The following is a 27807-nucleotide window of genomic DNA, read 5'->3' on the forward strand; positions in this document are numbered from 1 at the left end:
TAAAAATCATATGTTCATGTGAATGTGCATGTTGTAAAAATAGATGGGGGAAGAAAAGATGGGGAGGGCTTCTAAACAGAGAATGGAGAGAAGGGGTATGAATGTTGACGAAGGACAAGCCATCTTTGAAAGAAACTGTGTTTGTGAAACCCAGCACTACAATAGCACACTGGAGTGCATTGGCACAGGAGACCACTTCCTAAGCCCCGGTAGCACAGACACTGAGAGTGACAATTAATAAATGGGACCTCCTGAAACTGAAAAGCTTCTGTAAAGCAAAGGACATAACCAACAAGACAAAATGGCAGCCTACAGAATGAGAAAAGATCTTCACTAACCCCACATCAGACAGAGGTCTGATCTCCAAAATATACAAAGAACTCAAGAAACTGGTCATAAAAAGAACAAATATTCCAGTAGAAAATGGGACACAGACCTACACAGAGAACTCTCACCAGAAGAATCTAAAATGGCTGAAAGATACTTAAAGAAATGCTCAAGATTCTTAGCCATCAGAAAAATGCAAATCAAACAACTCTGAGATTCCATCTGTAAGAATGGCCAAGATCAAAAACACTGATGACAGCTTATGCTGGAAAGGATGTAGAGTTAAGGGAACACTCCTCCATTGTTGGTGTGAGTACAAATTGGTACAGCTGCTTTAGAAATCAGTATGGCAATTTCTCAGAAAATTAGGAAACAATCTACCACAAGACCCAGAAATACCACTTTTGGGTATAAACCCAAAGGATGCTCAATCATACCACAACTATGCTCAACTATGTTGATAGCAGCATTATTTGTTATAGCCAGAACCTGGAAACAACCTAAATGGCCTTGACTGAAGGAATGGTTAGGAAAATGTGGTACATGTACACAATGGAGTACTACACCGCAGAAAAAATAATAACATCTTGAATTTTGCAGGCAAATGGATGGAGCTATAAAACATCATATTGAGTGAGGTAACCCAGACCCAGAAAGACAAATATAATATGTATTCACTCATAAGTGGCTTTAGACATAAATCAAAGAAAAATCAGCTTACAATCCACAACCCCAGAGAACCTAGACAACAATGAGAACACTAAGAGAGACATACATCTAGCTAATCTACATGGGAAGTAGAAAAAGACAAGATCTTTTGAGTAAATTCGGAGCATGGGGATCATAGGAGAAAGGGATGGTGGAGGAAGGAAGAAGAGCAGAGAAAAAATATAGAGCTCAGTAAAAACAATAAAAATAGTTATATGCCAATACAAATTTTAAAAACAATCATTTAGCTCGCAAAAGCTCCCGAATTCAGCCGGGCGGTGGTGGCGCACGCCTTTAATCCCAGCACTCGGGAGGCAGAGGCAGGCGGATCTCTGAGTTCGAGGCCAGCCTGGTCTACAAGAGCTAGTTCCAGGACAGGCTCTAGAAACTACAGGGAAACCCTGTCTCGAAAAACCAAAAAAAAAAAAAAAAAAAAAGCTCCCGAATTCATAGTCTTTAGATCAATAAGCTATCTATGTTACTGGCTATGGGAGATGCTAATGTGAAGAAGTCATTATAAACTGGCAATAAATTAAATGAATGTGTAGAGTTGATAAATTCACCTAAATTCATAAAGCACTGTAGATTTCACAATTTTCCAGAAAGTAAAATTAGACCTATTCATTATATTGAAATAATCCTTATCATAAAATCTATTTCCCTTTTAGCTAAAGGCTATGAGCTATTTTCTACTTTATCAACATACACAGAGGGGCCATTTTCCTGTTTATGGATAGGATCCTCTTCTAAACGTGTTTAAGTAAAACTTTCATGGATGAGTACTACATCTGGGGACAAAGGGAACTGAGTCGGAAGAGAAATGATGCTTGTTCTAGGCTCAATGCCACATAAACAATCTGTTAGTCACCTTGTAACGAACAGAATTATAGAGCCATGTTTGAATTTATCCATGGTTTGCTTTTTAATTGTTTTCAGAAAAGGTCTCATTTAGCCCAGGCTGGCCACAAACTAGTTCCTCTTATCCTCTTAGGAGGAATTTTTTGATAACTAAAATCACGTCTGATATTTCCATGTTCCATATAGACTATTTGGGCATGGGGGGGGGGTAGATGAAGTCTTGATGAATGTGGTATGCCCATTCACTAGGAGAATGGTGACTTTGTGATGTAGAAAACAAAAAATACATGTGACCTACATGCTAACGTTGAGATGAACTGTTTTAAACCATTGCAAAATGTATCCAGTGTCTTATATTTTGTCTGCTTTTTTCTAGGCTCATATCTAAATTTGGAGGGAAAAAGTTACTATTTTAAGACAATAATTTTTAATAATTTTCATGAAAAATATATACTTCAATGCATAGATAAGATTCCTATAAATTCAAAAGATATGTCTGATAATAGTTGTATTTGCTATCCTTCATGTAGCCTCGATTATATCAGTTATTAATTTATAATTTAACATATATTATATATGAAAAAGATGAATTATCTCCTTTATCAAAACACAGCTAGATTTTACTACCTGTAATTTCTGCTTTGAAACTAGCTTTGTTGACACTAGTATCTTCTTTCATGAGTCATGTGTCTCTCTGCCAGCAGTCTGTCCTTCTGTATCGCCTAATATTACCCTTTCTTGGTCTCCTTTCTAAATGTTAAACTGTACCAATGCTTAGCAGCAGTTTACAAATGACCATGTACACATTACAAGCTGGGATCCACATATGAGAAAGACTATGTAAATTTTTATCTTTCTGGGTATGGGTGACCTCACTTCATAGTATACATTCTGTCTATGAAATTTCCTGTACATTTTATGATTTAACTTCTTTACATCTGAATAATATTTCATTTTGTATGCATAATACATTTTCATTTTCTATCCATCAGTTGATGGACATGTTGGTTCCATTTTGTCGTATTGTAAAATAGAGCAGCAATTAAACATGGATGTGTAAATATTGCTGCAGAGGGATATGGAGTTCTCTGGGCATTTTCCCGGAAGTGAGTAGCTGGGTCACACGGTAGTTCTATTTTTAATTTTTTGTGCATCCTCCAAACTGATGGCCACAAGGGCCACATTTATTTCCATCTCACTAGCAGTGAATGAGGGTCCCCTCCCCCCACGTCCTTCCCAACTTGATACTCATTTTGACTGGGGTGAGGTCCTTGTTTCTACTCTGTCATAGAATTTTTCTTTTTTGTAGTGAATAAACCAGAAAAGCGTAATTGACAGTAAAGGTGTAAAACTCCACGTGAAGATCCACAGCCTCAGAATGGCCATTCCAACGGTGTAGAAAAGTTCACTGCGCTGCAAAGCATAGAGGCTGGACTTTAGCCTTGCATGTGTTTAGTGGTTACCTCCACCTGGCTGTGGTAGGCTTTCATCTGTGCATTTATTATAATAATGTAATCTAACAGAATGAAAGATAAAGAAACTAGTTGATAGTATCTTCGTTCTGTACCCAGTTATGTTCCATTAGTGTCTTTTGGACTGAAATTTCATTATTTAGCTAAATACCTTTCTCCTCCTTAGAAATCAACACTGTGAATCACAATAACCTTTTATGGTTTTTTCCTAAAGAAAACAAATAGATAATTCCACAGTGACTATTATGCAAGGGGGAGTTCAGCTAGACAAAGGCTCTGTCAAAATGAGGCAAACTTTAGGCTGTGTGGCAACTCCACGGCTGCTCCACTTCACTGCTGTGCGGGCTGGCAATTCCTCTTAAAATGTCTTCATCTTACTAGGGGTTTCCCTTTGGAGTTAAGCTTCTCTCCTTTCACAGTGATGAAAGAAAACCCTGGTGACCGAGCACTGGGTTTATCACTTCATTTATTGCTTAATCATCTGGGTCTATTTTGTTTCCAGTTGCTTTACAAGGCCCTCCACGCCTGCTCGCCCATAAAGAGCACACCAAGGAAGCTGCAAGAAGTGCTGAGCCAGTGTCCTGGATGCCAACGTGAAGAATACAGGAACTATGCTACACACATGTGGCCTCGTTCCACAGCTGGAACGAGAAATGAAGATGGCTACTCTGAGTGTATTTTAATAATAAGTGACAATTATCCTTACAAGAAAAATAACAGCATTGAAATATAAAATACATAATACAAAATTCCAGAGATACTATGTTATGCTACTGTGGTAACTGTAGTTCTTTTAATAGTTACAACCTCTTGAGGGACTCATTCTATTATTATCTTAGCAGAAAAGGAAACTGAAGCTCAAGAGAGTTAAATAAATGACTAAGCACTCATAGGTGGTAACAGGAATTCCCAACATCTAACTACAGATTTTTAATATGTTTCATTATCTGATTATCTTTCTTCTACAGCCATTTTTGCCACCAAAGTAAGAATGGTGAAATATTTAGAAAAAGAGAAATCTGAAAGTTTGACAAAACAATACACATAGCAGAGATCAACATCACAGCCATGCTGTATTGTTTAGTTAAGAGTCTTTAAAAATATTGAAAGTAATACATTATTTCTGCGTGGGTGTGTAGTTGTGTGCATGTGTGTATGTGTGAATATGTGTGTATGTGTATATGTATGTGTTTTGTGCGTATATTGTGTGTTCTGTGTATGCGTGCATGTTGTGTATGTGGGGCACACACATGCCACGGTGTTCTTGCAAGGTAAAAGGAGAATTTCATGGAGTCAGTTTTTCCACATTTAGGTGGGGATCAAACTCAGGTTTTAGACTTCCGCAATTTTTTTTTTCCTGCTGAGGAAAGAAGTCTCAGTGAGGGACTCCAAAACAGATTAGTCTCTGGGCCATCCGTCTGCAGATGGTTCTGTTAATTAAGGTGGGAAGACCCACCTAGGCAGGAACTTCTGCCCTGAGTCCTGCTGGAGAAAATGGAAAACCAGCATGCATGCATTGACTCCCTGCTCTGTGCTTTTGTCAGTGGCTGTAGCGTCAAAGCTGCCTACGTTCCTGCTGCCTTGATTTTCCTGCAATGATGGGCTGGAACTTGGAATTGTGAGCCAGATAAATCTTTTCTCTCCTAAATTGTTTTTGTCAGGGTAATCTATCATAGCAACTGGAGAAGCAACTAAGACAGGAACATATCGACTGTTTTTGATTCACGGTAATAGTGGGAAGAATCTAAACATTTGTTGAAGCTGGAATAGCAGAAAAGCTTCTAAGTTAAAAACAAACAAACAAAAAATTTGTCATTTTGGGTAATAACAACAGTTCTCACTGTATGAACTTCTGCTGTTTCCAAAGCATCATCTTGATGCTTTTCCTGTGAGATGTGAACCCTGCGCTCTTCCCAGAGTTGCTGTAAAGGCAGGATTATAAACTGGACATGAACTTGAAGATTATAAAGCAGGCTTCACATGAAACGTTGACCATTCTAGCGAGTAGTGCGACCATGAGCCTCTGAGTCCTTGTGCTTTGGGTTCCCAAGTATTTGCTGTAGCGCTGCGTTCACCCTGTTTTACCTGCACACCAGTCTTCCTCTTCCATGCCCCAAACTGCACTGCTCTCCTTTGTTTAGGGTTTAATCTTATTCTCTCTTTGAAGCAAACTGTGACTCCCCAAAGCCAGGAGCAATTTTTCTAATTAAATTTTTAAATCTCCCATAAATGCTGCAGAAAAAGAATATAATGCAAGAAAATAAAGCTTGTTGTCCCCCTTATATTTTAGCTAAGCATAGTTTATAGGTACAGGAAATCTTAGGATTACAGAATAAATTGATATTTAGTGCAACAACCACCAACGTTGCCAAGATACAAACTTGTTTGTCTGACCCATGGGCAAATCTATTCTGAAGGCAGGTGCCTTTGAGAAAAACAGACGTGGAGTCGATTATGGATGTTGCTGTAAAGCAACGAGATACGTTTTCACTTATGACTTTTAAAACCAATCTCACAACTTTAGACCTTGCACATTAAGATACATGAAGGCATTATTTAACTACCTGAGAATAGTACTTAAAGACTGAAGGTATGTACATAAGATATACGTACAAGTGACATTGCAAGCAGAACTGGTTTTCTGAGAGTAAGCACATGGTACTGAACACATTACAAAGCTCATTGGCTAAGAACATGGATGAAAAGCATGGTCGATGGCAGATCAGAGAGAGAGACTGGACTTCAGACACATTTTAAATTTCTTATGACGCTCTCATCTCCACAGAAACAGTCATTCAGAACTCTCTACAGAAATACTCTTGCACCTAAACTGACCTAAACTGACAAACGAGAAGTTAAGAAATGCTAAAACGAACAGCTTGGGAATATCCTCATGCAAAAGGCCAGAGGCATGATGTGTATATCAAGTAGTAACAATTACAAAATTTTTACTTCTTTTAGGACATGGAGCTCAAAATTTCAAATTTCTGAACTTCTCAAATCTCATTGAAGAGTTTATGATCACATACTTGAGGAATATTTAGGATACTACATGCAACTTATAGGGTTATTTTAAAACATCCTTTGTCTGATAATTATTATTGATAAGTAACAATTAGTTGGTACAAGTTGTAAATATTATTATTAATATTTTATGTATTAATCTGTTTAGAACTGCGTTTCTATGTGTTAAAAATCTGCATTTTAGATTTTGTATATACTTGCTAATACATTTTTGGGATGTGAAAGATCACAAAGAATATGGATTCTGAGTTTAAGGACATGCGTCTCTGATCCCAGTGGATTTACTGTCCCTAATGACCTACTAAGGATTTACAAATATCAGTATTTTACAAACCTGCTAAATTTCTAATCTAGATTCATTTTTGGGCTTTGGGTTTTCTTTTGTTCTTTTTAATTTATTTTAAATTACATGTGCATGTGTGTATTTGTAGTGTGTATGTGCACATAAAAACAGGTGTCTAGCAACACCAGAAGAAAGTCACAAGCCCACTGGGCGTCAAGTTATAGGAGGCTGTAGAGCTGACTGATATAGGTGCTGGTAGCTAAGCTCGGGTCCCCCAGAAGGGCAGCAAAAACCTTTAACTGCTGAACTATTGGTCTAGTCCCAGGTTTGGTTTTCTTTAAGGTGTTTATGAAAACCAGAATACTATAATATCCAAAAGAGAAAAATCAGGTGCATATGTCTAGTATCTCCCCTGAACTGGAAATTATACATATAAATGTGTCCCTACCCCAAGCATGCACATGTATACATGAACATACACATGCATATTTTGTCTTTAAAAACTGTATTTTCTTCTATATGATTAAGTGTCCCTAAATTTTGTGACTATTCCTTTGTACCTCTGACATATTTTTCAGAGAATTTTCAGGAAGTTTTCATTTTTCAAGCCATTATTAAGTTTTTTTTTTAACTTGAAGTGGTCTCACAACTGTCTTCAAAGCTATTATAAAGTAGTTTCAATATTTCAAACATCTTTAGACAATCTCTATATTTCACAAAATAAGAAACTTGAGCTATTCTATAGAAATCCACAGATGTAATGCTTTTTGTCCACTAAAGCAGCTATTTTTAATCCATAGTCTTTATTAAAGATTTTGTTTTTAATTTTATTTATGTGCATTTGTGTGTGCGTGCACACACATGTGCAAGAGAGAACATTGTCTGTAGAGGTTAGGCGAGGTCATAGCATCACCTGAAGGTGGAGGTCAGTATGGGTGCTGGGAGGTGTGTGTTCCTAACCACAAGGCCATCCTCCCCTCCTTTGCCCTTAGTCTTTAAACCTGGTTTTAAGGGACAGCCTCCAAATCATGTTCTCCTGCAGTGGTTCCCAGTCTTCCTAATGCTGTGACCCTCGTGTTATGGTGACCCCCAAACATAAAATTATTTCATTGTTACTTCACAACTGTAATTTTATTACTATTATGAATTGTAATGTAAATATCTTATACGTAGGACATCTGATATGTGACTCTAAGAGGTTGTGGCCCACAGATTAAGAATCACCCCCCAAAGGAATTCTGTTCTTTATATATATATGGACTATGGACCTGTTAACGCCACACAAAACATTTTCCTCCCAAATTGGCTTTGGGGCTGGTGCTTATCACAGCAGCAGAAGCAAACCAAGCCAGGCTCCATTAGTTAGTCAGCAAAATTCAGAAAGCAGGAAGATTTACCTGACTGCCTGTCTGTCTGCTGGACCCTTACTCGAATTTTATACCCATAACCAACAACCATCAGATCGTCACAGGCACAGTGGCACATTTTGGATGTTTAATCAGTTGAAAGAGTAGTAACTATCACCGAGCTTCAGCCCACATTACAGGAAATATAATGCAGATTCAGGGGCACACACCTTATTGCTAAGCCCTGTCCTAATACACCAGCAAATGACATCTTTCCCTGGGTCACAGCCAGGGAGCACAACAGCAACACAAACAAACACAAAAATAGCTCTGGGTCAGTTGACTTTTATGGAAGGGATTCCTCCTGACCTCGGGTGGCAACAGTAACTGTTGACTGCACTTCACACAGCGCTGGGGAGTTCCTAACATACTGTACTAGCATCTCCTATCAGGGACTCCCTCACGCTCAGCAGAGAGAGGCAGGGGTGAATCTGGGTCTCGAATGCAGCTACCTCAGTCACCAGGGCATATTTCCATCCTTAATTTTTCTTGCAGTGAGTTGGTTTTAAAATTCCTATTTCAAACAAATGCAAAATAGTTATGTTCTCATGTAGTTTATACCACATCCACACACCATGCTTCATACAATATGCTCAACAAATGAAGAAAAATGTCATTGGCTCCATCATGTATATCTATTTATCTAGTGAACTAAATTACATAAAACATAAATAATGGGAAATAAACTACATAAAACATTCAAACCATTATCACTATAAACTAAACAGATGCTTACAATGGTAGAATCACAGAATTACTACCACTACACTTATTTTATCCATATATAAAAAATATATAACTATGTATATAGATATGTATATTATATATATATATATTCCAGTTTCTTTTTCTGGGTTTACATTTAAATTAATTTAATTGTAGTATAATTAAGTTAGTAAGCACTTATCAGGAACTCAGGAAGGAATTAAAAAATCATAGACAATGGGGGGGGCAAAAAGTGATTTACGACTTCTCAATAAACTAATGTGTTTAGCATTTATTCACTACAAAGAGTTTTCTAAAGAGCAATTTGTTTGGACTCCTCTGGCTGCATATCTTAGCTGACTCTGTGAAGCAGTCTCTGACAGGCCTGCATGAAGGTTGCTCCTGGGTTAGTGCACCAGTGGTTACTAAGGAGAGGCGAGAGAGGGGAGGAGAGAGAGAGCTGAGGCTGGGGAAACACACGAGGAGGAAGAAGGGCTTTGAAAAGCACTTAAGGAAAATTCACCTACCAGCTCTACTCGTCCGAAACCTCCGACTCCGAGGGTGTCGATGATGTTGAAATCAGACAGCTTCAGGTTGGCGAAGAAGGCGGCTTCGGCTTCATATCTGGATTTTTTGATGTGAAAAAATGGAAATTTCTTAGAGGTGCAGACACGAGTACCAGGTATGAGAGCACTGGAAAGGCATGGCTGCGGCCCAGGCTTTACCCGCCTCAACTCCATACTGCTTTTAGAGTCCGCGTTTTCTCACACGCATACTCTTTTGGTCCCAGCTGTACAGAATAACATAGACTTGCACTTGTTTTTGCAAAGCAGAGACAATACAGAGCATCCAGTGCCTGCCAGCCAAGTGACTGATAAGCGCAGTAACAAACCAGTCACATCTTGGTGTTTTTTCTACGCGTCTTCTTGCGAGCACGGACTGTCTGAGTTGCTCTCTTTTGGATTTGTTTGGGATGTGTTGGGTCTGCTTGGTTTTGTTTTTGTTGTTCAGGTTTTAGATAGCAGTTTCTCATTAGCTCCCCTTATCCACAGATTGGCAGTGTCTTCTATCAGTACTTATCAAGAGTGGCAGGATCCAGAGACAAGCGGGGGCGTCCCTGGAGTGAAATCCCAGCTAGGTCTTAGGAAAACAGATCCGAAGACCCGAGGACTGAGGTGCAAATGTCTGAAATGGATGATCCCAGGAGCATATTCACGTCCCTGATAACAGTCTTTCCTCCACTGACATCTACTCAGGGACTCTCTGCTAGCAAGCCCCGTGGCTTTATGTTTGCAAGGTTTTTATATGAGTGGTGAGAAGCCGGGAACCAGCATCCAAGTCTAACTGCACACGTGTCAATCTGAAGCAGGCAGGAGGCCAAAATACGCTTTTACCCAATGAGAAGACAGTATGCGTTGCCTAAAATATCTCCTGGTTAAAGGCCTTGCTGTTTTTAGAAAGGGCAGGAAGGCTTAAAGATGAAGAGGATCGGCCCACTGACTAAGCCAGGTCAGGACCACATTCAGCTGTCTCAAAACTGAAGTGCTGAAATCTCTATGTATGACCTTTGACCTTCAGGCCAATAGGACTCAATCTACTACTGTACTTTGAGCAGACATGGAGAATATACTTGAGAAAATATACTCGAGGGCACAGCTTTGATCATTTTCAATACAGCCATGGCACCTTCTGTGTTACACTCTGGCATTTCTTATTACCCTATTCTAATCAAACAGACCTTTAAAAGTTGTTAGACTGCAAAGCACATGTAACAGCTTCGTAGAGGAGCTTTCAACCCTCTTCAATTTACAGTTACAATAGCACTTTTATAAAAAGTCTCTTGTTGATAGACAACTCAGAGTGGGTGAAAACAAGCAGAAAAATACTAGTCTTTATTTGCTTATTGTGTGAGTTCAGCTACTTTGAATCAGACTCTATAAACAAAGCTGGTGAATCCAAGAGTGTTTGCAAAGTTCTCACATTAATGACAAAATCCAAAGGTCACCAGAGTGGTCCAGGAGCTGGTGAGCGTGACCGGAACATAAGGAACAAATGCTCATTTCTAACATTCCAACAGCCATCTGCTTTGGGAAAGTTAAACTCCATCCCATTTAAGGAGGCAGTGGCAGAGCTGACTCCAACAGGTGCTTAAAAGGACATCTGTTGAGATCAGACTCCATGAGGGTTTATACGTGGTCAAATATTTCCTGGTTGTCTAGATAAAAATGAAATGACTGAGAAATTAAACTTATGCCCTAGCAACGTTGAAGCATGCATGGGCAGCCCGTATATGGCGGCTCGGCTGAACTCGTCCTTATTGAGTTTCATGGTCTAAATTGATGAGAATGACTGACCACACATGGTTGTGAGCCACCATGTGGTTGCTAGGAATTGAACTCAGGACCTTTGGAAGAGCAGGCAGTGCTCTTAACCGCTGCACCATCTCTCCAGCCCAAAGATGGCTTAACAGGCCCACATCCCTAATAGCATTGCTCCAGTTTTTGATTTTCATTAAACAGAACAACAAAAAACACCTTTTATAAAAATATGGACTTTTAAAAACATTTTTGAAACCTTCTTACCCATACTATTTTATCAGCCTCATAAAACAAACATGAAAAAGATCTGAAAGGAAAAATTTAAACAGTGGCCGCTTCTAACTTCATGCAGTTGCTGAATTTTTAAGACATCACATCAACTGCTGGCCGATTAATCTAGACCTTTGCTGTTTCCTTTAGGTTCTTGCCTTGTTTGGCTTTGTGTGCTTTTTGAGATGAGGTCTTTTTTAAGCAGATCAGGCTGCCTTTAAATCCATGGTCCTCCTGCTTTAGCTTCTCCAGATTATGTATGTGGACTACAAGATTTGCATAATTTATATTTTTATTAATCTAAAATAATATGATGTGGAATATAACACTTTACTAAAATGTCATGTCAGTACTAATATAATCTTCACATATTTGTAACAAGAACATCTTTGAATAATAATGTGTTTTCTGGATGTATAGATCTCAGGTGTACAAAGGGCACACTTAGACTACTGCATTACTGTCTTCTATCTGTTTAATTTATGACATTATTACTTAAACCCTTGAATATACCTCAACACTCAATTTGACCTTGTAGTAGGCTGAAAGTGTATCAAAATGAGTGGGGTGATTCCAGCTTTGGCAGAACATCAAAGTTCCCTGAGGTCTTTCAAAAATAGTCAGAGCCATGCTATAACCAAACAAAACAACTATTTCTAGGACTTTTGGTACCAAAAAGTCTTCATTTTGTGAAACTCGCAGTGACTCAGTTGCACAATCAGTGATGAACCCCAAAGGTCTAAACATTCTCAAAGCTCCAACCAGTTCCAACAGCAGCTTCTGAGTCCAAGTGAGAATTAAATTAGACCAGAAAATCAGGGGTGGTAGAACCTGGCATGAAGTCTTGGTTCCTGCATTTTTGGTCCTCTATCATCAGATGAACAGTTGTTCTGTAATGGCTATCAGCTTAAAATGTTAGCAAATAAATAATTAGGGCCAGCGCGATGGATCAGCTGGATCAGAACAGATCTGATCCGATGGATCAGAACAGTGCTTGTAAAACAAACCTGACAACCCTAGTTTAATTCCAAGAACCACTTCTAAAAGTTGACCTTCGATCTTCACACATAAATGTCTATACTCACCCAGGACACACACACACACACACAAACACACACACACACACACACACACACACGCATATATACAGGCACATATATGCACACACATGTATACATACATACACCAATAAATAGCTCATACAAAGTAGAAAGATTATGATGTACTTAAGCGTTCTTACCTATCTTGTTGGTCACTAAAAGTATTTCAACTAATGAGAGGGATATAGTAAATTTTCTCCCAGGTAGCAGATAATTTTCTTTAGTTATAAAAATCAATTAGCATATATATGTGTGTATGTGTGTGTGTGTTCCACTCACTAGAAACACTAATTGTGATTACTGATATCATAATTACACTTTGCTAGTCTTTATTACTAATTAGTCTGCTATTATAATGTTCCCTGATGATATGATCTTAATATTGATGAGCTATATTTAAAGGAGACTTAAGATAATTGTCGTCTTGCTCTTCCACTCTGTTTCTATTCGTGTCAGGGGCTAATTCTTGGACAGTTCAAACCACACGGAGGCTCTTTCTTTATCTTTTCCGACCCAAGAAATTCTATGAGTTGTATATTACTTTAGATGTGGTCACTTTTTTTTCTCATTTGGACTTATTAAAGAGTAGTAGCTTCGTCACAGAGACTTTTCACGGGTTCCCTTGTGAACCAACAACTTTTAACCATGAACAAGGTTGCGTGAAGGATTTCTAAAGATGCTCAGCTGAGATTTTCTTTTCCTTTTTTTTCTTTATTGTCCCCAACGGGAGGGATATAACCATTCTTTCCCTTGGGGTTTTATCTCAATCATCTTCTAATTTCATTAGAGCTGATAAAGTTTAAATGAGAACGAAATGAAGTAAATAGTTATTGAACTATTAAATGATATTTTTTATCAAAAACAAATTGTATCCATCTAAGTTTTTAGTTAACCTGCTGTGGGGAGGCTTGGGTACAAGGAATTAGGTATGGTAATGTGTTCACATGTTGTACAGTGTTAATGGGAAGGCAGTTGCCAAGTGTTTTTAATAGAAATCCATTTCAGCAACATGTACAGTCCTCAATGTTTGGTTACTTATACTATAACAGGGCTATAAAATATATTCTCTAATTGCTCTTAAGTTAGTGTGAGCCACTCACTTAAAATTATTATTATTAACTTAATAATGGGGTGAAACTTATGGGCATGTTTCTCCAGAAAAGTGCAAATACCAGTATATATGTTTCAGTTACAATGATCCAAAGCCTATAAATACATAACTAGATTAATAGAGCACAAATAGAGCTTAGAGTATGGCTTAGGGATAGCGCATATGCTTAGCAAGTGTGAGGCTCCAGTTTCAATTCCCAGCAAACATATAAAATGAATAAGCAAAACTATAACAGACAAATAAAAAAAGAAAAAATGTCTATACAAGACACTACGTGTGTTGAGCGAGGCAGGCAGAAGGAATGTGTCATTTTTCAGACATTCCTGAAAATAAAATGCCTGAGGGACTGTAGCGATTAGAAACAATAGAGTACTGTTAATCCTTACATGCGACTTGTTAAACCATGAACTGTTGGACCGTTACGACCTGCTGGGAAAGAACAAAATTGCCCTGAATTTTACTCCCTTTTCAATTTCCCTTTTATGCCACAGGTGTTCCTGAAGTAGTGAAGCTGAAAAGCCAAAGGTGTGGAGGTGAGACCAGCATACGCAGCCTGGACCACCCGCAATTCTCTCGCCCCTGCCTCTTCCTCTCCTCTTCCTAGGGCTGTTCATTCACACTTACTTTACTCGTATTTCTTAGGCAGCAGATACTAGTCATTAGATTTCCAGTTCTTCCATTCCTAGCAGCCTGGAGTCAGAAGAAGGAGTTCCTTACTAACCATCACAGCCGCTTCTCTGGTTCTCACAGAGCATCTATGCAAATGACTTCAATTTTTGAATTAAGAGAATTGGATACTACAGCTCACGACTTATTATTACACCAGTCAACATGTTTCTCTGTGTCTCCGAAACTGGATAAGTGATTCATCCAGAAACAAACTTATGGGGCTTACCACTACTTATTTTTCTATTTATAATTATAATAACAAATATTTCTACATCATTTGATACAGCAGACACAATTATGTATACATTTAAGTAAAGGTGAAGTGACCGAAACATAGTACGATGAGTAAAAAGAACCATTTGAACGAAGTGAATATGGCCCTGTTTGTTTTAATTCACTTTATCTGCCATCAAAACTAACTTCAGCAATCTGATCCTCAGGGGAAGATTATCCAAGGCCTTAGAATCTCTGGATCCACATACAGATTACATTTCTTGGCTTTGCCTGGACACATCTGCTATTGAGTGCATTTGTATTGCTATTGAGTTCGGGTTTATCAGTTCTTGGGGAAATCTATAAAAATAGTGTTTCAGTAAACATGGATGTATTCTAGTCGATGACTAAATTATATCCTTCTGTGCATGTAATAACAAGGGATATAATCAGAAGAAAATGTCTACTTGGGATTCAATAATGGCACAAGAGAATGCAAGAGCTAAAAGACAAAAGGTCATGACTTGTGGTCCTGTTTCTGCCCATGACTTTGACCTTCCAAGTCCCCATATCTTTAATGTTGAGATACCCTTAGAGATATTGAAGATGAACACCCAGGCTAATATGTGTGAATTCATTGTGAGTTCAAGTCAGAATCCAAGTTCTCAAAGCCACCAGGCAAGTGTCTAAGAACTATCTGCGCGCATTTTGCATGTCGTAAGAGGTGGAATTTACAAATACATTTATACAGAAGTGTGTTTTCAAGGAGTGAGATGTTTCAGAAATGAGACTGACAGGTAGAAGACACAGCCTTGGTCTATGACAAATGTAAACTATAACACTGGTCATGAGGATTTAATTGCATACAAAATATGTCATGGTTTACTGTTTCTGACTTCATAGAGGTTGGTATGTTGAATAGCTTGTGTGGCAAAATAAATTAAAATGTAGTAAAAATAATTATACCCACACATAGAGAAAGCAGCATTGAAATGAGAACAATGGTGCTTACATACCTACTCAGCACAGGTGGATTTGAATTTGAACCACAGGTAACTCCGTGTTACAGCGAGGCCTAAAATATGTGCAGGTCCAAAGTGTCAGGAGCTACATATCATACACCCTTGATATTAAATATTAGAAGTTAAACAAGTATAGTCAGTAAAGTAAATGTGGATTATCTTTATAAACAAGTTATCAGCCATCTCTTATTTAGCTGCCATTTTAAAAGTATATTTTGAAATTAGGCATGAAAGAAACATTTTTTAATTCATCGAGAGGAGAGTAAATGATTTTGTAGGCTAAGTTAGTAATGGGAGTTATTTTCTTGTAGAATCATGTTTTTTTAAATAAAAATTATAGAAAATTTCTTTTATTATATAGAATTTCCAGAAGAAGCCTTAAGCATAAGAAATATTACTCTAAAAATTTAAACCCGAAGGATAGCTCCTAATGGATTTTGTCATACAGAATCAAGATAAAACTAGTGTTGTTTTAGTAGAAGAGAGAATAGCTTGAAGAAATAAAAGGTGCAAAATTAATTGAACAAATCTTAATTATTTCTTTAGGTCAGTTTTCTTCTGAATGTGCAGCCTCTTCTTTGGATAGACCTTCAGTTCGCTGTCTCTACATCCCAAACTATGCTTTTTACAACTATAGGCTTCAAATACATGCATTGACTTATTAATCAATTGAGTCATCAAAACATGCTTCTGTTTGCGTGTCCTATGCATCCCTTGAGAGAGGCAGGCAACAGGCATACACAGGAGAAACACACTTCACCCTTTGCTTCAGAGCCACAGCTATGCAAACCCTGTGCATGTAAGCACAGTTTTCTTCTAAGAAATAGAAGAATTCTCTCAGCTAAGTTATTCCTGCTAATTCTCTATACCAATGAGGCAACAAATTCTTTTGATTGTTTTCTAACTGGCCCTTTCAGGTGCTGAAAAATAATGATTTCTTTAAATAAATATCAGAAGAATTAGGACCAGAACATTTCACTGATTCTCATCACAGGGTATTTTGACACTTATTTAATAAATTAAATTTCTTTTAAAAATAGGAAAAAATTACACAATCTTAGAAATGCTTTTTTAAAAACTTAGAGCATTAAAATATTGACACTATTCAAAATCTGCATCAGCACCATGGGGGTCCATTTAATTCAGCCTCGACATTTCTAAAAAAAACTAACTCTGGGGATATTAAATGATCTGGCCAAGTGAGACAGACCCCAGGACTGGAGACTGTCATGTGACCTGTAAATTATTTTTTAAACTACTGGGCTGCACATCTGTAGGTTTTATAACATCCAGGTAAGTTTAGCAAGGAAAAGCATAATAGTTATAAAATGTATTTGAGCAACAGTTTTTTTTCTGAAATAATGATAATTATGCCTACCTATATCTATGTACTTGAATTCTAGCCTATAATGATACCAGGCATGTGGATATTCAAGTTACATAAAAGGGTTCCAATGTGAATGTATACTGGTGCTTGAAGACACTTAAAGCTTTATTTAATAACAGAGAAATATTTGTAAAGAAACTAGTGCAAGTGTGCTGATATATACCGAAAATTGAAATACATGTTCAACATGCAATTACAACTAACAGTTTTCAAAGATTTATACAATTTGAGAGGAATTTGCACTTCTCTTGACTAATTTCTTCAGTAAATATGCACTAACATGAAAACAAAATGACAAGAACTATGTCCTTATGTTTTTTTTTTTTTCCACACACCAGGTCACAGGAATGGAAGGACGGTGGAATAGTTCAAGACTAAAATGGCAGCTGTTTTTGTTTTCCATAAATTTAAATATTGATTATATGCAGTAGCTTCTTTAAAACATGCTCTTCGGTCACGGAGATTTAGAATAAATACCTTATCAAATTTCATTTCCATGTGAACCGTGAGTTTGAAGAAATATTGTTATTACTTCATTTTTCACTTCATAAATCTCTTGGACACACACACCTTATCAAAACTGCCCAATCATTATCAATTTTAAATAATTAGTAAATATAGTAAGATGCAAGAAATTGGAAAGGGCCATTCAGACCTGCCACAATTTTTGTGGCATTTAACAAAAAGAGAAGAGCTTTAGCATTTGGTTTCCTTACTGTTGCATGTTTTGCAGAGGAAGTCTTACCTTTTGGTTATACCTTGGTTTTATTTATCGTTTCCAACTTCCCCTTCCTCATACACGTTCATCATCTCAAGACTCTCTAATGATCAAGTCTGCATGGCCTAGGTGGGATGATTAGCAGTCACAGGCTATTGACAATGCATGCTGCAATAAACGGTGGGAACACCACCTTTGTTTGCTGCCCGTCTTTCCTGGGGTTAACAATGTATGCACAGGAAGCCCCCTTCACATTCCAGAAGATCATATCTGTTTGCATCCTCAGTGCCAGTTGCCGTCTTACTACTGCAGAAACTACAGATATAGAGACTGCCAAAAACCCTCCTTCGGTCCATGTAACAGGAGTCTACTGAACTGGAGGTGTATGTCTTAGAAACTTCCAGAGTTGGTTGGCACCTGTGAGCAGGTGTCCAGTGAAGTACGCTAAAAGGAAGTCAGGGACTGGTATTGGGACTGGAGAGAGGGGGGACATCTCCTTCTGAGAGGGAGCTAAATGATCAGCGCTTTCCTAAACTTTGTTCAAGCCTGTGCTTGGTGCTTGGAGAGACTCAATCTCTTTCCTAGTAAAAAGATCTGAAGGCTTTTTATTACCTTGAGTATCAGTACCTGTGATGCATCTTAATTGTGCGTAAGATGTTGTCATTTTAGTCATTTCTAATTATTACCAAATGCCTAAATTTTTTGTCCATGGACAAAGTTATTTGAGCCAGAGTAAAACTCTCTTAGTCCACCTGTATGATCTACAGTATATTTGGTTGACAAACAGAATAGATGTTAGTACATAGAAATGAATTAATTTAGGAACATATGGGATCTGAGCTATCAGTAACATGTAATCATTCCTTCTCTAGAATTCAGTTTCTTCATTCGGATTGTTGTAATTATGACTTGTGTTGCTTCTGGGATAGTGGGTGGCATTGGCAACTGCTGCAGCATATTACAATTATACTGTTTTCACCATTTTAAATTTTTCAAAAATTTTTTATTTGTTGCTGTCAAATAAAGTAAACTGAAAATTTTGTTATATGTAATAAATGAAGTTTGGGGCTCCTACAATATATTCTAGACCTTTTTATAGAAGGGGTAGGTGAGAGTCTCTTTTGGAAATTTACATTTAACTTGCTATTCATGTCTACTTTGCTTTCAGAAAACACAGAATTTGTGAGGATTCAAGTAGACATAAGAAAGACACAAAGTCCTGATATTGCTTGCCAACAAGATCCTTACCTTCATCTATTTCCTGAGTTTGTGAGACAGAGACGAGACATCACCATACCAGAGCCAGAAAACAGATAAGAGTCAGGTAACAACCTTCGCAATCCAGAGCCTGGAAATGACTGAAACAGATTCTCAAGAGGCATTCGCTGTTCTGTAAATGTCCCCACTGAGGACAAATCATTGCTCAAGTTAGAGTTTCCAAGAAGCTACTCAGTGACCCGTTCCTGTAAACATGCCTCTATCATTTTCCAGAGCTTACTCAGTATGAAAACCTTCCTGAGAGCCAGCATGAAGACCCATGTTCATTAGGAAACAGTGAAAGTCTTGCCAAGACCCATAGGCACAAAGGACATCATTAGTTCCCTTGCAACATGCCAGTAAACACCATGGCTCCCTCTTTTTGACCAGATATTTGTCAGTAGATCTTTTATACTGCGAAGGCTGAATGTCAGATCGGTTCTCTTGCTGTCTTTGGCAAATAATTATAAACACTCCTTGATTAAAATCCTTACAAGATGTATAATGTCTTCACTCAACTGCATGATGTTTATTAAGGGATCATTCCCAGAGGTAAAATTTGGAAGATAAAACAAATTAAAGAAACACACAGAGAAATTCTTTCTTTAAGGTTTACTGACAAATGACAATAGAGGAAAAAAAGGGACAGAAGATTTATTTCCTTTTTCAGAGTCTTTCAAGTATATTTGCAATTTTTTACCTTGTCACATGAGTTTCTTTGCAGTGTTATGAATATACAATACAATTAATTTTGTCTGGGGACCTTCCCCGATCAGTGGAGAAACAGTCATCACTAGACTAATGCTTTGGAGATGAAACTGATACCATGAGGTTTTGGAAATCACTTATTGCAGATGGCTTGTTATTGCCTGTTCTAGAAACTATCACCCCCATCCACCTCCACATAGCAGTGCTAACTGGAAGAGCCTGGTCTGTAGTGTTACAGATTCTACTTGGATCAAGAGTCCTCCATGCAGACATAAAGAAGCAGCCATGACATAGCCAGGCGCAGTATCTTCACTGTAAGTACAACCCTGTTGTCATCTGTCCATGGTCACGTGCTTCACTGCAGTTGAACATTGCCTACGTGCCTGGCACCGCCGAGCCCTTCCATATAAGGTCCCTTTGTAGGGGGTACCACCGATACAGGCAACACACAGTAACAGCCAACAGTGAAGGGCATTCTACAGCATCTGCCTTTCATTCCTGGATAACATTCTTTTATTAAGAGACAAACATTTACCTGGTTGACACAAATGGAAAAATCTGGCCTTCTGAGTCAAGATTTTTTCCAAAGAACTTAAGCACACGATCCCCTTTCCTTTTGGTTCAGATCCCCCACCTTCTAGACCAGATGTCTTCTGTTCAGCAACAGATTGGCTCAAATCTCTTAACTGCTGCCTCTTCACCCCACACTTTTAATTTCCATTGAAAATCCAAGTCAGAAGCAAGCGAGCATCATTTGGGCATTTTAGAGAGTCAATGAAAATGAGGCCACAGTGACTACGGCAGGGATGTGATTGAGAGCGAGGGCTACTCAGACCGCACTGGCGGAACATGGGTTCAAGTCAGGAAAATGGCGTTGGCCTATGGTTCCAGCTAAGCCACCCCCACCTGAGTTTCAAATTTACTTGCCTTTAAAGAATTCCGAATCAAGAGAAATTGCATACCACCTGCTTTAGGTTTTCTAACAGAAAGTGAACACTGAGTTTTGCGGCTAGAACAGACATTAAAGCTATGGCATCTCTAACTTCCGCTGGAAGGGGAGGGAGATCTGAAAGCAGAAACATAAAGTTAAGAAGGAACACAGAAGGTATCAGTGTTTCATTGCTTATCATACAATCTGCTATCATTGCCGGGAACATAACAGCGTGCATGGAGCTTTCAGCCTGCGGTGGGAAGCGGCTGCCTCTCTGCTAGAACCTGCCTTTGCATCCCTCTGGTTTTTATGCTACATACAGAAACCATTTCTATTATCTATGTTCTCAGATGGTCTACACACACTGGATTTTGCTTTCTGTTCAACTCGCACTTCATTCCTAAATGGAATATATTTTAATTATATTATGTATTACTTTATTATATTATAAAATAATATAATACCATATATGGGATGCATTACATATGTCAAAAAATAAGAGACTTTTAGTGTTCTAATTGAATATTAATAAATAAGCTACATTTCCTTCTCAGTTTTCCAGTGAGATAAAACTGAAAGCTTACAAACAATGTGACAGAAATTTGGATATAGCTCTTCTTCATGTTGCTTTCTATTGTGATAATTCATTAATTGAAATAAACCAGATATCTCAGTTTTGTTAAGTTTCTCTAAGGACCAGGGTTAATATTCTGCAACTATATCTTTATTCCAGTAATCAATGTGGTATCAACAAGAAATGAGATTTCTTGTAAATTTTTTATTTGCCCACTCCAGTTTAATATTATAGGAATTTATTAAGCTATCATTCTGTGCATTTTCAAGGGCAATCTCAACAAACTTTACAATCTATTGCGATTACGACTACCTTTGTTTCAATATTTTCCATATTTTTCCATGGACTATGGATGTACCTGTATGAACTATAGCAATGCCTACTAGCTCCAAAAGAGTATAACGGTTTGTTTCTGCTCTGGAGTGTCTGTGAACTGGCCATGAGGCTGGTACCATACTATTATTTAGAATTCAGCTATGAAAACCTGCTCGGAACTGGTTTGACCTGCGTTAGTCTGTCCATGACATTCTTTTTCCCTCGTTATTTTTGGCATAGAAATAACGGAACAATTGACTTCAAACAACAAAGGGCATTTTCAGGGTTGGTATCACCTTTGCCCTACATATTTTATAATAGAAATCAGTTGTCTAAGGGTAACAGCAATTATCCCTAGGTTGACAAAAACATAATTTTCCTGTGAGGGACAGACTCCATGAAAACTGTGTAATCTTGACATAATTTCCCAATGAGCCACTACACAGTGACACATTATCCGAGTCTGCTGTGCTGAAAGGCATTTGGCAGACTGAGGTAAGGAACCTGAACCAACTAAGGCAAAGTAAAATAAAAATCTTTGAAGTCATTTTGGATAGCAAGCAATCTGAAGACTAAGGTCAAAATAGAATTCAAACGATGTGTTTTCAGCAGGATCCGGCCGTTCTTTAAATTACTAATAAAACACGAATATTCCAGGTACTCATATAGATACTCGCTGGGGACACAAATGTGTACAAAATAGAGAAAAGAAAAACCCAACCCTCATATGGCTTACATGCTGATGGAGGAGAAAATTAAACAAAAATGTATGCATTAACTGTGGTAAATGTTCTGAATAACAGTTAAGCGTGCTGAAACAGGCACAGCCGCTACAATTTTACCCAGAGACCAGGAGCTCACTGAGAAGGAGAAGAGTAAGCCCCATGGAATCTGCAGAAACAGAAACTGCAGTTGCCCCACGGCAGGGGTCTACCTGGTGTGTGCTATAATTAGCAAGGTTACCATAGAGGTGAGGACAGCAGCAGCAGCGATGGGGAGAAAGAATGAGATTGGGGAAAAGGTGGTGGAAGGGGTGTAAATTGTCTAGTGTTTTCTAGAACATTAGGGATTTGACTGACTTCCAAAAGGAAGCCCTTAACAAGCAGAACATGGTCTGTTCTCACCTTCTAATTTATACTTGAGATTGCCTCCAGGAGGGTAGAAATCAGACCACAGGTGGAGAAAGCTGAGCTGATGGACACAAGCCTTTGAGAAACCTCCGTAGGGGAAGATGCAGCTTAACTGCGGCTGCTTCCACATGTAGCTTTAAGATAGCATCGGCAACGTGAGAAGCGAATAAAAGGAAACGGCAGAGTATGGTTATTACACTTGAGGCTCAAGACAGAAACAACAGAGCTTGAGTTACTGAAATTGAGAAGCTATAAGAAAAACAGGTTTGGATCAAGAGTGGTTTGTGATATATATGATATATATGATATATCTATATGAAGGGGTCTAGAAGTCTGATGTTGGAAAACAGAATCTAGCCTGGAAATATAAACCTGGAAGTTATCAGCACATCGATGGGTTCAAAAGTGAGAAGACAACCTGATACTGCCAGAGATGATAAAGAAAAGGCACGGATTCAAGGAATGAGTCTTAGAGAATGGCACCTTTGAAAGAGAGGTGGGAACACACAGCTATCTGGCAAGGAAAGCATCAAGAGAACATATGCTCTGGAAGAAGAAATTTCAAGATGAGGACATGGCCGTCTGTGTGAAAAGTTACAGACTGATCAAACCAGAAAAGACGTGAGAATCAACAAGTGAATTCAGCTATTAGAAGTCACTAGTGACCTTGGTAGAGTGACGGGGATTAAAGTTGGCGGAAAGAATTGGAACTTCCCTACTGATTTGTATTGCAAAGGATTTTCTAAGGTTGAGACCAATGAGGTGTTCAGTAAAATACAAACCTACAGATGTGGCTGATGGGTTTGTCGCTGGACATCAGTTCACAGGACAGTCACTTCCTTCGTTAAACAGAATCAGTTCATTCTGATGAAACTGATGGAACCGTCTGCGAGTCCACTCACTCACAGACTGCTTTCATTGAATGGACGCATGTGGCACATTCTTGGCCGTCTATCTCACCATGTTTTAGAACCGCCCATTCAAGCTTCTTTCCCATATTGCTCAGGGTATAACAAGCCACGGGGAAGGGAAGGATGTAAAGATGAGTCCGCTAATTCCAGAAATGCTGAAGAGAGAAGCTTCACTGATGGATAGGGATCTTTGAGAAGAAAGGGGAGATGGCCCAGTATATGGGTGAAATATGGCACTAGAACCAGACTAGTGCTAAGTCAACATCAAGCTGTAAAAGAGTAAACTATTAGGAGACGGGGTTTCAGGTCAGGGGAAATCTGAAGAGATGAAGATGAGGTTACGTCGGGATTAACTGATGTGATAATACAAAGGTATATATTTCTCTATCAACAATCTCAGTGAGCACTGACACTTTCATTTAGTAGCTGGCTAATTTGTTGTGGCCATTACTCTAAATTCTTTATATTTACTGCCATTTAACTCTACATAAGAAACAGCCTGTTCTAGAATAAACTACTTGGTCTTCACCCTGATTTCTTTTATGTAGCCTTTGATTTACATATTTAGGACATCTCCCATTCCCATGGTCATTTAATATTTCTGGGGGGGGTTGCAATAACAAATATTTAAGCGAAAATGAAATACTATGACATAAAAGACAGAAGGAAACTAGGTAGGATTTCGTGTTATTATATAACCGGTTTGGAGCTTAAGAATGATGAAAGATCAGTGTCTATTCTGCTGTGTTGCTTATCAAATAAAACCTCTTCCTGGGAGACACCTGTATGGTGCTGGTACGGGCCTGGGGCAGAGACATGTTTGTCACATGATAAACAATGTCCTGTTCCCAAGGGTGAACTCTCAGAGCAGCCACCTCTGCTGGTGTCAGAAGACTGCTCAGCTTTCCAGAGATGACTCTAGTAGAACACCAGACACTGTCTGCTGGACGGCAGGAAACCCTATCCGTCAGTACCATCCACAGCCCTGGACAGGGCAGCAGCTGATGAGCGGAAACTGGAGGCTCCACCCTTGCCAGCCCCAACGTGCGGCACAATTACAGCAACAGTCATCAACCATGCGAGCCCCTTTCGCAAGCGCCGGCCCGATTCTTCTTGTTTGAAGATATTTTTCAATTATCAAAGCACTTAATAGAACTATATAAGCAGTTCTTGTGATTTGTACTCAAATTTTAATAATTTTTCCTAGCTTGCTGCCTTTCTAAGGAAAATTTACAAAGAAAGAAACTATATCTTAATTTGCATTGATTATGATATTTAGAGATGTAAGTCTTGTAACAGGAAATCGGTAAATATTCCTTTTTAAAGGCCTTGTCTACTTCAAAGTATTATCACACCCTCTTTTCTGTGTGAAACTTGAGTAAAAGTATCATCCTTTCCATTTCTCATTTACTGATTTTTTTTTATTGTTAGCAAATATTCATGTGAATACTTTCATTATTTAAAGGGTAATAGAATTTATCTCATACCTAGATTTTCTTTGTTAAAGTGATTTTAACTAAGTGTATCATTTCAGGCTTTACATATAGAAACTATGTTCAATGAAATATGGAAATATGCAAGTAAACATAATCCTTATAATAAACAGTAGATTTTTTAAAAAAGTATTGCTAGTTTATATTATAAAATTTATGCAGCATAATTATTTAGCATTCTTTCTGTATCTGATTTTAATAGTGGTATTATGTTATTGATATAACACTAAAAGTCATCCCCAAATGGATTACTTTGGAACAATAACAAATATTTATTATATTCTAGTTTCTGTGAGTCACAGTTTGAGGAAAGCTTAGTTGGACCACTGGGCACTTACAGATGTTACTGGGGACACAGCATCTGGGAGTATCCTGTTCTAAGGGGCCTTACCCAGCTCTGTGGTAGTCTCTGTAGTGTCCTCATGATATGGTGATGTGTGCTCTTCTGCAACAAGCAGTCTCCCAGAATAAGGCAGAGAGCACAATGCCTTTACCGCCGAAGCCACAGAAGTCACACACCAATGACATCACATCTCTATTGGTCACACGGACCACAGCATTTTATGCGATAGAGGCCGATACACTAGGGACCCCTGGAGACCATCTACTGTAGTCCAGTCTCTGATCCCCACGGTTCATGTTATTTTTACAGATGGAGGGTCCTCGTTTCCTATTGGCACCTCTGAAAGTCTCATTCACTGTATAGCAAAGTCTCATTCACTTTATAGCGAGTACAAACTCACTATAAAGCCCTTGTAATAGAAGTCAATTCCAGGGGCAGATGTAATTTCTCAAATGTGATTCCATAAACACAGCTCTTTTGTTTTGTTTTGTTTTTTGAGACTGCCTCAACATGTAAATCAGGCTGGCCTAAAAGGCATGATGCTTCTGTTTTATCTACGATTTTGCTGAGAGCGCAGGCTGAGCCACCGTGCCTGCAGATACAGCTCCTGGAGAAGGAGTCTTCACAGTCGGAAGCTACCAGACTCCTGACCATTTGCTCCCCACTCTTCATAGCACAGGCACCCTCACTGGCTCACAGAAGTTCCGACATCTAGCCGGAAGCAGTTTGTTTGGGACTTTGAGGGCTAAAAAGAGTTATAGCTTCTCGCCCTGCCCTCAGCTCTGTCACCTTTCCCTCAAAGTCATTCCTCCCCTGACACAGACAATTGCTCAGTGTTTGAAGTGGTTTCCTCAGGCTGCTTTCTGCTTGGAGACTTTTTGGGACTCCAGTGGCCTCTTTACTCAGGGCCACCCTGTCAACACTGGTGAAGCTTGGTCAATTTAATCCTCTCAAAAACTTCGAGTTTAAGCTGAATCCTGCTGGAGTTCGATAAGACAAAAGGCACAGCCACAGCTGTTTCTGACCTAAGAGCTCTTTATCTTTGTGCCCTGTGCACACTGATGGGAAGTGATGGCCCCGATCTTAAGGTGAAGCCTCTGTCTGAGCGAATCATTCTCTACGGCTTTGTCTTTAATTGTTGCTGACATAAGGAAAGATCTTAAAGGGATAATTTTAGACTTCTATTGATACTGTCTGTACCTTAGAGTTCCTTAGATGTGACTTTTGCCTGGAAGCCACCTAATTTTAGCATCACTTTCCATTGGGAAAGGATGAAAATTATTAAAATAACCACTAGATCATTTCTACTTGACAGTTCTTTATTTATCTTATTTTTCTCGTCCCACGTTTCCCGTATTTAATGAGACAAAACCAAGCTTCACTTTCTACACGTTGTTTGGAAAATGGCTGCTAGCTGGATTTCGTCCTCAGATTTTGACTTAACCTGTCATTCTGGCGACATTCTTGCTACTAAATAACCAGGGCTTCTTTTCTACAGTTTCCAGGGACAACTTACCCATTAAAAAAAAATTATATGTTTGTATGTGTGTCTTTGAGACAGCGGGGGTGTGGAGAATAGAAAAGAGTATCTGATGCCCTGGAGGCGGAGTGAGGGATAGTTGAGAGCCTCCCATGTGGGTACTGGGACCTGAACTTGGGTCTTTTGGGAAAACAGCCAGCATTTTAAAGAACTGAGACCTCTTTCTAGCCCTTCTTCAGTTTTCTTAAAGCACCCACTCCACCTCCCAACGGCCTTGGGTTTCTTCTAAGCCTGTTCAAATGTCCCAAGCCCTTTTACCTCGCTTACTTTTTTATTCCAACCCCATCACATTCTAGTCTTTATTCTAGCAGGCTTCATACTCCCGGAAAGCAAAGTACATATTAGTTGTAAGGCTGTGTGACAAATCACCCTAAATCTTAATGACTCCATCAACTGTTTTAGAGACTTAGTATCTGGGATCTTCTGAATGTCTGGGGTCCAGAAGTGTCCTGCCTGGACAGTTTGGCTGTGAGGTTGCTTATGAGGTTGCGGTTCAGCTGTGACTTAAGGCTATAATCGTCTGAATCATGGTTGGGAACTAAATGGTATCTGAACACTATTGGAGTTTTATTAAAGGTAAGATCTAGCCATACCCAGAACCTCAGAACATGACTTTACTTAGAATTGGGGTCTTAATTAGTTAAGATGAGATCATGATATGGCAAGCCCCAAATCCATAACTCGTGTCCTTACAGGAAAGTCTTATGAAGATTCAGCTACGGACAGGGTAAAGATAGCCATGTGGAGAGGGAGGAGATACTGGAGCCAGTATCCACAGACAATGGACACCGGAGATTGTCAGAAACCCACCAAGTGGAGGGTTCAAGGGAATTTTTTCCCTTGATCCTCCAGGGAGAAGCTGGTTCTGATGCTTTGATTTCAGACTTCTCACTTTCAGTGAACTGAGAAGATTAAATTTTCTGGTTCTAATCCAAATTTTAATAATTAGTTAAGGCCGTCCTAGCAAACTAATGTAGATATCTCCTTTAGATTATTTTTGTTTATTAATATAAT

The 27807-nt window shown here is 38.7% G+C and overlaps 1 protein-coding gene across 3 annotated transcripts in view; it reads right to left on the reverse strand.

The window, feature by feature from the left end:
• The window catches only part of Prkg1 (protein kinase cGMP-dependent 1), a 1221673-nt gene that overhangs the window by 33875 nt on the left and 1159991 nt on the right, over positions 1-27807 (reverse strand). For all 3 annotated transcript variants that reach the window (XM_038325478.1, XM_038325472.1, XM_038325483.1), the window contains one exon: positions 9311-9407. In XM_038325478.1, the coding sequence (XP_038181406.1) occupies positions 9311-9407 (97 nt within the window). The remainder of the gene's footprint in view (positions 1-9310; positions 9408-27807) is intronic.

This window comes from Arvicola amphibius, chromosome 1 (assembly GCF_903992535.2).
Source record: "Arvicola amphibius chromosome 1, mArvAmp1.2, whole genome shotgun sequence".
Classification (NCBI taxonomy): domain Eukaryota; kingdom Metazoa; phylum Chordata; class Mammalia; order Rodentia; family Cricetidae; genus Arvicola; species Arvicola amphibius.